Consider the following 13,515-nt stretch of genomic DNA (forward strand, 5'->3'; position numbering starts at 1 on the left):
CTCACCTATTTAGAATCACATCACATCGTATGTAAAAGCTACCTCCGTTCAGAACGTGACGGGGATAAATTGCCTCGATGCTGACGTCCCCATTAAATTTCAATCAAACGTCCGTCCGGGGGACAATAATAATAATAATAATAATAATAATAATAATAATAATAATAATAATAATAATAATAATAATAATAATAATAATCAAGAACTCACTGATCAATCACCACGAAATTTAGCCAATTTAATTTGGATGTAGAGAGTAAAAAAGTTTGGAACCAAGTTCGTGTTTGTAGCCGATATTCAAACTAAAAGTGATAGAAATCAACCATTTCTGGGTTTAACGTTGATCACTATAGAGCAAACACGGAAGTAGATAGAGAGATGCGGTTTTCTGTAATCGAAAAAATCTTTTAGTTTAACGCCACACGTGTATGTCCATTAGGCTAAGGGAGACAGAGGATTAAGGAAAGTGAATGATGATGGAAGAAATGATGGAATGAAATATTGAAGGAAACAGGAATACCTCGAGAAAATCCACGGAAGGGATGTTTTCCACCATAAACTTAGTTGACCGGGGATCAAACAGGGGACCCCACACACCAGCTGTACGTGCTCCACCACTGAGCCACGGTGACTCCAATTTTCTGCAATGGAATAAGCGTCCAAAGAATATTTTTTTTATCTCCATTCTCAACTCTGTACTCTACTAAAACCGGAAGTAATATCGATCCACTACAACTTCCGGTTTTAACATGAATTGAAAAAATATCACGCAATACAAACCAAATTCCTTCACATAGTATACACGTGACACTGCTGCTTGTTATAATATGTGATGTAAATTTATATTGCATTATTTTCTTCTGAGGTTACATCCATTGTCCAGGAGGTGACTCGCCTCCCTCAAACGATCTTTCCGAATCAATCAGTGCTTAAGATGGACACGAACACCTAGTGGGTTTCGCCTCACGATCGCCAACCTTCCCCGCGGACAACTCGATTACCCACACCGGTATTTGGCTATGAAAAGGCACCGGAACTGATATTGGAGAACACAAGTCGATAAGAAAATTTTGCAAAATGTCATGAATAATGGGATGGGATATATAAACCTCTGCTGCATTATAAACATAATTTTTAGCGAAATTACAGCAATTTAAGTAAACGTGATGGTGCTGTCGTAAGATTACTGCAAACTACCGGTACACGCTAGGATAATAATGATTGGTATATAATAATTTGTACTGAAGGATATATAATGAATATTCAAAAACTAATAATAATTAATAGGAATAATAATAAACATAATTAACGATACGTTGAGGTAAAACATATTATCCATGAACCCAGGAAATGAGCTAAAAGTGTTGGAATATTAACGTAAGAGGAAACATATATATTTTAATAGAGCAATATAAATGTTCGAGAGCTATACTAAGATACCTAAATAATAATTATTTTAAAAATAATTAATAGGAATACTTACCTTCTGCGGGTCGTGTTTTTCGTACGGCAGTAACGTTGAGACGTGGAACATGATTTCGATTCCCCGCCAGTTCGTGTAGACGGAGTAGAGGCCTGTTAGATCGTGAACCGTGTCCAGGCCTCCTTTGTACTTATCAAAACCTGCATTCAAAGAAAGAAAAAGAAGAAAAGTAAAAAATGAACGTATTAGGATTTTTATGGCGAAAATCTTGTATAAAAGTGTACTCAATAACAAACATTTATATATTTGTTCTTGAAGTAATTTCTAGAAGAACTTTGTAAAATATAACACAAACTATTTCAAAGTCTACAATATTATTAGTGGGGAGAAAAATTGTTTTAAGAGATGTGGGATATATTAATCGATAGATCTTAATGAGTTGAACATAATGATGTGCATGAGAGTGAAAGTTCTTGAATACTTTTCGAGATAACAAAGAAACAAAATAATTTACAAACCTAAAAATTGATGGCATATACCATCAAAGAGAGAACAATGGCACATATTGATGTGAAACTGATAGCGAAATATTCCCTAATTAAGCTCTTCGTTATGACGTTAACAGGACGACTAGACATCGTATTGTTAGTTAGTTAGTAGTAGCTAACTTTGTATGATTAATGGTAGCTAACATTGTATGAATGAAATGGTGGAGTGAAAAAAGTGGGAGGAAACGGGAGAACCTCCAGAAAACCCATGCACACGATGTTTGTCCACCACAAAGCTCACTTGGCGCGAGTTGGGATGGAACCAAGGACCCCATGCACCAGAGGTAAACGCTCTTTACTGAGCCACAGAGGCCCCCGTATTAGAATAGGATTAGAATACAGAATAGCTGCATAATCTATTTTATGACTTTCTCCACCTATTAAAGTTATCGATATATTAGGAGAAATGACGATTTTGGAAGTTAGAAGCATCCATTGCACCTTTCTTATAATTTCTAATTTTGTATTAAATATTAATTACAGGTACATTATTCCTTTTATATGAGCAGAAAGCGAGGCTATAACGTCAAATAGATAGATAATGGTTCAAAATTTATTTAGAGTTAATATAGAATCAAACTTCCTAAAGAAAAGTGTCTTTACTTAGAACGGAATCCTTAATTCAGTCATAAAGCGACGCAAACATATCACAGCATTCATAATGATTTAAACCAGCGCTTCCCAAACTATCTCGGCAGTATATAAGATATACGTATTCATAAAGAATTAAATTCAATTTTAAGTTCACGGACAATTTATGACAAACGTAAAGTATCATTTACTTTCGTAATTAGTGGGACGGATGAGCCTATACTCAATCTAAATTTTTCTTAAACCATAGAATCAAATTGGATACTGACATCCTCATTTTCATTCAACTACAGTACCTAAAAATCCTAACATGTCCTGAAATCTGACTCCTGATGAGGGTGAAATCCTCCCAGAGGAGTTGACTTTCAACTGAAAAAAAAAATCTTGCATTTCCTATTCGATTCTTGATCGAATCTTACTTTTTTTTCAGTGACAATATGGTCAAGCTTGAAAATAACCTAGGCTAACCTAGTAAGTACCATTTCAGCAACCACGTATTTTCAGTAGCGGATCTAGAAGGTAAAAATTGGGAAAGGGGACTATGATAAATATATGACAAATTTATCTGTTGGAAACTTTTGTAGGACTCATGAAAAATTGAGGGTGTTAGTGCAACAGTGGTCTAACCCACATTTTTTAAAATGGAGAAAAATCAAGTTAAAGTTAAACACAAGTGTTTTTTTGTACAATATACCAAAAGCAAGCACAAGCGGTTGAATTTGCCATACACTGTACATACATATATTTTACAAAAAACAGATGTGTTTAATTTTAACTTGATTTTTCTTCATTTTTTAAAAAAGTGGGTTAGACCACTTTTGCGCTCACCAGGCCGGTAGCCAGCCCAAAAATGTAGGGAGGGCCCGGCTGAAGTTAGGGGGGGGCGATCCAAAAATATTATAGTTCATCACCATATAATAGTTCATTTACCGTGAAAATTTTAGGGGGGGCCGCAAAAATTTAGGAAGGGCCCGGCCCCCCTAGACTCCTGGATACGGGCCTGGTGCTCACCCCCTCAATTGTAAATCAATTTGCAAACACAGGCAATCGACGAATTAGCCCTAGAATGGATCACGTTTATGTCACTTGTGCTGTTAGTAAAATATAAGAAAATGAAGACAAAAAAGCAATAAAAATGTGCTCTTTATCTTATTTTTACACGAAAAGCAAAAACAAATTATTACAATTTCTTGCTATTCTTTTCAAAGTCTTGCTAAACAATAACATTATTTGTAATTGAAAAATAGAGTATTCATATAAAATTCTTCAATTGCGAAGAATATTAAAATGATGATCAATAGTCATCTGTCAATAGAGGACGCTTCTAGGATAACACTAATACTGATGAGTTTAACATTAATTTTCTTCGACAAGTTCTAACTTCAATGTTAATTACATTTAGACGTCGGTAGGGGAAGAAGGGGACAGCTCCAATTTTACATTTGGTTCAGGATTCAAACAAAATATTATTAGAATACTATTTACTCTACTTTAGCCTCCAAACTTTTGTCAAAGAAATGATTTACTCTATAATATCGCATTTCTTTACAAAATATTTGGAGGCTAAATGAAAGTAAATTGCGTTTTAACAGCTTTTTTTCAATTGTGAATTAACTCTGTAATTGCAGCTATCCCCTTCTTGCACCGAGATCTTCAATTTGTTTTTCACATGCATAAAATTTATTAATTGCTACTTCATACTTTATGTCTAACTAGAACTGATGAACGAAGTGTCTAAACAGATTTCAAATTAAAATTCGCGTTCTGCCTAAGATAAGATCGAAATTGTGGTAGAAAGTGCAGTAGGGTTACTATGAAGAATAGGAATTAGACAGAACAGGAAGACACCATTTTTTGTAGGTTAAGTAATCTTTATAAATATTACCGGTTTCTCAAAGTAGTTATAGACTCACATTCCATTCGAACAAGTGTACTTGAAGCACCGACCAATGATGATAACACATCAATTACCGTAGTTTTGAATTAATACTGTCCTTGTATTCATAATGTGTTTCTACCATTCTACCACAAGGAACATGGCAGAGATTTCACGCCAGTATAAATAATTACTACAAGTAATCCAGTAGTTCATAAACGTATTTATGCATATTTGTGGGTATTACTTGCACTATGGCCTTAAGCCATGACGTTTAACGTCCCTCGGCGAGACATATCGGGAAAGGGGAAAGTTAGAAGTGGCCTGGGACTAGTGATGGGTAAATTCCCAGGAAGATATTTTTCGAGAATATTCCCTGGATAAATTCCCGGGAAGATTCCTAAGAATGGGAATATTCCGGGAATTTATGTACAAACAAAGAAAATTGAATTCTATTACTATATTATGATTTCAAATTTAAATTCGTTTCTTATCACCGTATATTATTACTGTTATGTCCAGGGGATTCTTCAAAATGTATTTTCTGAACGGCACTATGTTATTTTATTAATATTTTATTATATTTAGAGAATACGCATAAATGTATTTACTTACAATATGTTCTGTGCAAGTAAATGTGTGGAAAAATGGTATAGTAAGTCCACATACTTTTACACCGCTAAACAGTTTAAATTTATATGTAAGTGGATTTTCTAAACTTGACTCTACTATTGATATTATAAACATATTAAATTTTTATATGTTATAAACAAATTAGGTTGGGTAACTGTCAGAAGACACATGTCTCACCATGTCTCAGAAGACACATTTGCGCATACATATTTATGTTCACAATATTTGTAAGATACTGACCTAGTTTTATAATTTAGCACGTAACATTGTAACACATGACCTTTCTTCCTACCTATTTCTCGAAATTTCATGCGTTAATTCACATGTAAGAGAAGTCTGAGCATCTTTTAAGAAATTTGAATCAGAGCCAGGAGACAAACCGACGTTTATTACTAACGGTGGTTTGGGGTGTATTGATAGTACTTCATCTCTATTTCTACATAATTTCTACATTGCTTTACAAACTGGTTCCTTTTCATAATTTTTTAATTAGTACTTTCCTACTTTTTAGTGCAAATGGAAAGGGAACTTGTAAATATCGTATTATTAGTTGTTTAAAGTACTGTCAAATAATTTTATTTTTTTAAATCTCCAAATTATTTAAAACCTAGAAATAAATAATAAATGAAAATAAAGTAATTAAACACATGGTTCTTATAATTTGGAAGATAAAGTAAAGAAATGGAAATAAATGCCTTCCCCGGAATTTATATGCCAGGAAAAAAACCGGGAATATTCCCATTTTTTATTTTCCTTCCCATCGGGAATATTCCCCCTGCCCATTACCACCTGGGACCTATATGTTAGGTATTATCTCGGCATTTGCCTAGTGTGAATGAAGAAAAGCCAGGAGAAACCTTACTCAGAATGGCTGGTTTGTAAAAGCTGTGATACTTTTCCGACGAAGTGCACCCGTCGGGAACTGAACAGTCGTTTATGAAAATTAAGTAAGAAACAACAAGTATGCATTTAACTGTTTCAAGGGCTGCAGCAGCAGTCCAGTATTTGAAACATAAATAAAACTGAGAAATAAAATAAAATAAAATAAAATTATGCTACTGTTGCCATTTCAACCTTTTCGTGCATGGCTTGGGAAACTTATATGTCTGTGAGGAAGGAAGCTGGAAGATAAAATGTAACTTTATAAAATCGTAAATAATAATGTACTGTGTGGGTACTATAATTCAGTATTACTATATCCTTTAAGGGCTACAAACGTGAAAAAACTGTATCTAGATTAATTTTATCATTGGTAATAAAACAAAGAACAATTTACGTATTTTAAATGTTATATTGATTATAGAATAGATTCATTCATATTCAACATATAAAGGTAACCAAGAAAGTTTTGTCGTTTTTTTTTGTGGAGTTCTGTGTTCAATTTGCCGTCACACTATGAGTTGAATGCGAATAGAGGTAAGGCGAAGGTCAGTTGTTGATGTGGGTATATCCAACATACTACCTAATTGAGGCAGTTCAGGTGTACCGTGAACTTGCATAAAGACGGAGTGAACATGGGACCTTCACAGAGCTTGAGTTGAGTTGATTTTGAGTTTAACGTCTCGTTCAGCAGCGAGGCTATGTGAGACGTAGAACTTCTGATTAACGTGGAATCCGAACCACATGAGCTACCGCCGGGAATCGAACCCGGGTCTCCCACGCCAGGCCCGTAGCCAGCCCAAAAATGTAGGGAGGGGGCGGTAGAAGTTAGGGGGCCCTACCCAACCATATTATTGTTCATCACCCTATTATAGTTCATTTCCAAGCCTACCGCGAAAATTTTAGGAGGGCAGTAAAAATTTAGGGGGTAGCCCCCCTTGGATACGGGCCTGTCCCACGCCAAAGGCGCGTACGCTAACCGCTTAGCCACGAAGGAGCTCGACCTCCACAGAGCGTCGTAAGGGCATGTATGCTGTACAAGTTCAAACTGAGGTCAAAAGCCACTGCAGAGGGGCGGAAGATATCCATACCTTGGTTAGGGGGTCATGACTACGCGGACAGTGCAGCGATAATTTAACAAGTTTAAGGACGGTGACGAAACATTCGAAGACGCACCACGTGCTGGAAGATCAACACACGTAAAAACGAAGATCTTCAAGTAGCAATTGACGCGAACAGTGGCCAGACATGTAAGGAACTGAGACGACAATTCAGTGTGAGTTGAGAAACCATTCGGTAGCACCTCAATCAACTCGGGAAGCACCACAAGTTGAGTCGACGGGTCCCACATGATTTGATTTCGGGCCAGAAGACAACGCGAGCAGACACCCGTGTTTCTTTGCTGTCTCGTCTGAGGAAGGAGCCATTTCTGGACAGGGTGTTGACATGTGATGAAAAGTGGGTCTTGTACGGAGCTGCACGTCACGGTCATCACGGTTTAGGAACCTATGAAGCTGTTCCAAAAACAGCCGAAACTAGCACTGCGCCAGTAGAAGGTCCTCCTGTGTGTTTGGCGGACTGCTGAAGGCAGCAGTCGAACCGTGTTCAAGGAACACTCAAAACTCTGGAGCCAGCACTTCTGAATCGCAAGGAGTCCTCCTGTTACAGGACAAAGAAAAGACCGACGTGGCTAGGATGACCCGAGATACTATTCTACGCCTTGGATGGGAAAAAACTATTGCATCGCCATACTCCCTGGACATTGTACCGTCCAATTATCACCTGTTCCATTTCTTGGACAATCACCTTAGAGGACGCCAGACCTTGCAGTATTTTTCAGTGTAGTGTTTTCACATAACACACACCGAACAAAGGTGAAAACAATATGATACATTTAATGAGAAAGACGCAGGGGAGAAAAACCGTGCTTATTTGAATACATTAGCAGCTTGGTCATTGGTCTAACTGCTTCCGAATCCTCCGCGTCAAAAGTCACGAATTTCTGTTATAGTTTCATCAGTGATTAAACCTTCATTTTTTCCTCTTGATAATTTTTTGAGGAAATTTTTCATCGAACTGTAACAGAGTTTCTAACTCTAATTTGAAAACAAAAGTATTCAAACCAAAATACTAAATACTGCTTATCATCACATGGGAAACACTGAGTATACAGAGTGGTTTATTTAACTTGTGATAACAAGATATTTCGAAAAAAATACACATCCTCCCGAATTTGTTTGCAAACAAAAGTTAATATTTAAGATAGAATCATTTAATGCTACAAATGTCAGTAGCCCATCTTGGCCATAACGGCGACAAATTAACTTTGAAATTTGAAATGGAAACCGATTTTTTAATATGCAGGTTTTGACTCTACAAAAGAGAGAAAAACGTAAATTTTGTCTGAAACACGTTTTCCAAATCTTGGTAGATGACGGTGCTATAAGTGAAAATTATATAAATTTTCTTCTAGAGGTATGCCAAGTTTTATTGAATAATCATTGTTTCGTTCATTTTCAACTCATTATTATTATTATTATTATTATTATTATTATTATTATTATTATTATTATTATTATTATTATTATTATTTAGAGCGGAAGTAGGCATAATTGATTTATTCTTACCATGAACGAAACGAAAAGTCCCATTTTGGAGCATTTATACAGGCAACCAGTGCTCGAAATGGAAATTTTCACGAACCGGAACACTTTACTTTATTCGTTAATATGATATTATCTCTTTTATGAGATTACTACAGTGACGAGAAAATCAGGGCTGAAATTCGGTGGACAAACACTGCCGATATACCGTAATTTATTTTAAAAAAAAAAAAAAAAAAAAAGAACTGTGTCGAAATCGCTTCTTGAGGATCATATTCGAATTCCGTCATTCATAAAGAGAACTGCTGCAAGCAAGTGGCATGCTTTGGTTCATAACTCTTCTTGCCGCGTATATTATTGTTGGTATTGGAGAAACTTATGTCATATCATTGTTATTTCTCTCTACAATTAAATATAAAGCAAATACTCGTATTGCACGCAGAAACGTTAGTTCTGTTAAACTTAAAGCGAAGATCTTAGCAGTCTTTTCAAGCTGACAATCAAGCCGCAGATTACGGGTAGAAATTTGCAATATGGCACGTGACACTTCATCGAGTTGAAATGAATTTGAGTGGAGTAAAATAATGCCAATGGCGGTCCTCTTAACATCTAACTTTAGCTGTTGTTTAGTACATCAACAATATTTCTGCTCAATTTGGAATCGCAAAGTGAAAGACAAGAACAATTTGATTTTTTTTTCTATTTTAAAAAACAGCCTACGTTATACAGTTTAGATAAGAAATTTAGAAGAAAACTGTTAAGAAAAGAAGTAAAGAAAAGTATGACAGCCTAAATACAAAGCCCGATTTTGTATTAACATCTTGAGGAAATAATAATAATAATAACTAGAGTCAGACGGTGCAAAAATATGAATTCAATTGGAGATGCCATATTCCATTGAAAATTAAAACTCTTGCTGCAAAGTAGAGTGGAAGCGTATGTGAATGCAATAATATTATACCATATATGGGTAATTCTCAAAATAGGGGAAAAAATGATGTCTCCAGTTAATATTTTTTAAACCAAGGACACTAATTGCTCAAAAATTGAAATATATGTGTAATTCAGTTCCTTCAATAAATGCCATGTACATTTCTTCCTCAAAATGTACTATTTGTAGAAAATAGCTTGGTGTGAAACTTAAAAGTAAATGGAGAATGTCATTAGCATGGCTCTAACCAACTACATTTTCACGGTTGTTTGTTCCTGAAAAGTAGCTGTTTGTATCCGTACTCCATTGATATTAAGCGACAACTTTTAGGCGATGTTCAACTTTACTGAGCTTCAAACATAGCTTCGAGTTTTAATGTATTCTTATTTTACAGTCTCTAAAAATTTTGTTCCCATTTCTGCAGTCGTCTGCAAAGGCGCATTTTAAATTAATATGCCGTTCGCTGGAAAGAGAAATATAACCTGGCAACCGTGTGACTAGAACGGTTTTCGTGTGTCATTTGTTGGTCAGTGCAGTTGGAGAGAAACTGTTGCCCAAGATAGACATTACATAAGTATTTGTATGATTTTCCGGCAGGATGGCAAAATAGATTGTCAATAGTGTAGAGACTGTGAAAATCAAACTATATATTAAATCAGTGCGATATTGTTTCTGTACATTAATACATTAGGAACTTAAGGTATTCAAGTAATGTATTTAATAATTTGTGGAAGGGGTTATTGTACAAGCTCGATTAAATGCAATTTCGTCATTAGCATGGAAATTTTGGCGTTAATTTATATTCTATTGTAATTTATTTAATTTGAGGTTTATTATTGCTTTCCCGAGAGTATTATTTGTTTTTAAAATAAACTTGTCTTGTTACGTGATTCACAAGTGATTGACAGGCACGTACCCAGAAATTGTTTTTGGGGAGGGTCCAGAACTTTACCTGCGGATTCTGATTCATAGTAGGAGTTTAAATTACATAGAAAATGTTGACTAAATTTTAATTGGATGAATTTTAATTTTCAAAACTAGCGGGATCAAGAGACAGGAGTCAAGACGGGCAGTGGGGATTATACCCAGAGAAAACCATTTAGGTGTTTTGGGCTTATATCTGAGTTTTCTATAAAAGCTCTTTTTTATTAGGAAAGAATGTCTGTTTGCTTTGTGTTTGAAGTTGTATTAAAAGAGAATTAAAGGTTAAGATGTAGTGTCCATGTAGCCAGTGAATTGCACACTATGTACTGTACAACGGAGCATTTAAGTACGTCGCAGAAAGTTTCTTCCAAAATGGCTTAGAACTTTGATTTGATATTCTAATGTATTTCATATAAACCCTAGATGTTAAACACATTTTATTAAAATCTATGTAGAGTGAATTGGAAGTAATTCCTTTTCTAGATCAAATTTCAGAAATAAATAAAACAGATCCCCTTAGTTCAAAATCATCGGGAAAATGATACTAGATTTATGTAATAGCTAGTAGCATAAATTTAAACTTGCATGTGAGGTAGTATCTTGATTTTAGAAGATCATATATGCGTAAGTGCTGGGAATATGTTTTCCAAAGAATTATAAAAATACATTTGTTTACCATACCCTTGTACATTTATTGAATATCATTGTCTTGCAGACAGCAAGAAATAATTACCGAAGTGACAGTGAGAAAAACAAAATAATAAATTATGACCGATACAATGACTGTTCCTAAGAAGTTCCTACTTGACAACTTGACTCCCGAAAAATGGACAGTAAAACCTAGTAAAAGCTAAAATGAGAAATACGAACCAAAAAGTATAAAAGAGCGTGTTCCGAAAAATTGATTCTGATGAATGCCAATGTAAATTTTGAATGTTTATAGCGAGTTTTATTAATCGAAGAACCTTTAACACTAATCTACTTTCTGATAAAACTTTAATAGATAATACAGTGATGATATATGTTTAAAAAAAACATAGCGTATTAGATTAATGTGTACAAACAAAATAAGGGCAAATACATGATGCTAAAAGAAGAATGTCTCTGGAACTTTGGTCAAAAGTCCATAGTTTCGGAGATTTGTGCTGCCGAAAGCATGAAAAAAAAAATGAATTTTAGAGACCTCTTTATTAAACAACTATCCAACATAGTGAGTGCGTCTTAATAAACCACTTAGGAAGTCCTACAGATTATATTTAAAAATGCGTGTTTCAAAGCTGTTCGATGCGTGTACAAGAGATTCCTGCAACAATAACCAATAATGAAATACTGTTGGTTCATCATCCCTTTGGGGAATCCCCTGCGCACACATCGCACAGTTGGAAAATCCATTTTTAGATCGAATAGGTATGGCTTCCTAAGTGATTCATTAATCAGCACTCCATATGTTTGATAGTGTTTAAAACATAGGTCTCTGAGATACATTTTCCCACGCTTCAGGCAGCCTCTAACTTCAAAACTATGAGATTTTGGACAAAGTTTGTTTCCTTGTTTCCTTGTTCCCCGTATATATATTTTATATATACGCCTTAATATCAAACTTTATTTATTTCTGATTTTCCAAATAGTCGTAGTAAGAAATAAGTTTATAATTGGTTTCGGTCATGGGTGTGAATTTTTGCTGTAATTTTTAACTAAAACTTCAGCAAATAAAAATAAAAAATTACAACACAAATTGACACCTACGACCGTAATTAACCAAAGAGTAGATTTCTAACTATTACTATTTGCAAAATCACATAGCACACCACTTTCTATCGGCTATTGTGTGTGCTTTGTCATTAGCATGGAAAAATGTCATTAGCATTGATTAATATTTCACGTGAAAACAAATAATATTTTTTTTAAAATTAAGGTTATGCAGATTAAGCTCTGCTTAGTATCCAAATATACTTCTAAACTGTATCTGAACTTACTGAAAGAAAATGAATGGTATTAAAAAATATATTTTTTTAGTACTTTTATTTCTCAATTTTGCCGCTGATTTGAGAATTCCCATATATATATGGTATTATATAAGCCACAATTGACTCCATACTGATGAGGAAAATGTAGTGAAATATCTAAAAAGGTTTACGAACCGGAACGATCCGTTTCCACTTCTGATGAAATGGAACAGGACCGGTTCCAAATATTCACGAAGCGGAACGCTGTTCCAGTCTGCTCCGGTCCATTTCAAGTCCTGTACGTAACATACTGAGTTTTGAATACGAAATCATCTTATAAAACATGTATGAGTGAATATACTCTATACGAACTTCTCAGTAGCGAAACGAATAAATATGATACCCATCAATTGAGTGTGGTCTACACTTTGAATCTTCTAAAACAAAATTGATAATACGTTGATTATACTATCAGAAATATAAAATATAGAATAATTTGTTTGTAAGTATTCAATATAGATGTACAATATATTGGCAGAAATAACATTTGATTTGTTCAAAAATTTTCTAAAAAAAATATTTGTAAGGAAACAGAAGAATGTTGAAATATAGGAATGAATGGTTTCTTTTAAAAGAGAAGAAATATTTAGAGAAACACAATGAAAAATGTTCTCTTTAGATTTGAGAAAGAACAAGGTAAGGGCTGTCTGATTTCAGTCATATTTCTTCTCTTCCTTGCCTGCCAGCTATATTTCTTTTTCGTTCTCAGGATTTGTCTTAAAGGAAAGTCGGGAAAAATATGAAGAAACTCAAGATGGAAAAGAAAATTGAAGAAAGAAAACCAGCATTGTAGAAATATCAGTTAAAATTGTATTTACCATTTTTTTTTCAGAATCGAATTGGAAACAAAAGACTACCAAGTGTTCTGTCAAGAAGGGATTCTGTTACACTTATTGGGGATAACCCGAGCTAAGACCCACCATCCTGAAAGGAGCTCGCGCTTAATAATCTCGATAAGGCTCAGACTAGGTTAGACTCGTTCGAGCTTGGACTCAATATCGTCAATGAGCTCCGCGCTATCTAGATTTCATGTCTACATTGGGCTATCGCTCGCAAAGGGCTCGAATTCACTGTCCTTAATGAGTTTCGAATTCGCTCGCG

The 13,515-nt window shown here is 34.8% G+C and overlaps 1 protein-coding gene across 1 annotated transcript in view; it reads right to left on the minus strand.

Moving 5' to 3' along the window:
* The window catches only part of rsh (Rap GTPase activating protein radish), a 1,018,586-nt gene that overhangs the window by 183,152 nt on the left and 821,919 nt on the right, over positions 1 to 13,515 (minus strand). The window contains exon 6 of the mRNA XM_081726479.1: positions 1,484 to 1,623. Coding sequence (XP_081582605.1) covers positions 1,484 to 1,623 — 140 coding nt within the window. The remainder of the gene's footprint in view (positions 1 to 1,483; positions 1,624 to 13,515) is intronic.

Source organism: Thermobia domestica, chromosome 9, assembly GCF_964235325.1.
Source record: "Thermobia domestica chromosome 9, izTheDome1.hap1.1, whole genome shotgun sequence".
Lineage (NCBI taxonomy): Eukaryota > Metazoa > Arthropoda > Insecta > Zygentoma > Lepismatidae > Thermobia > Thermobia domestica.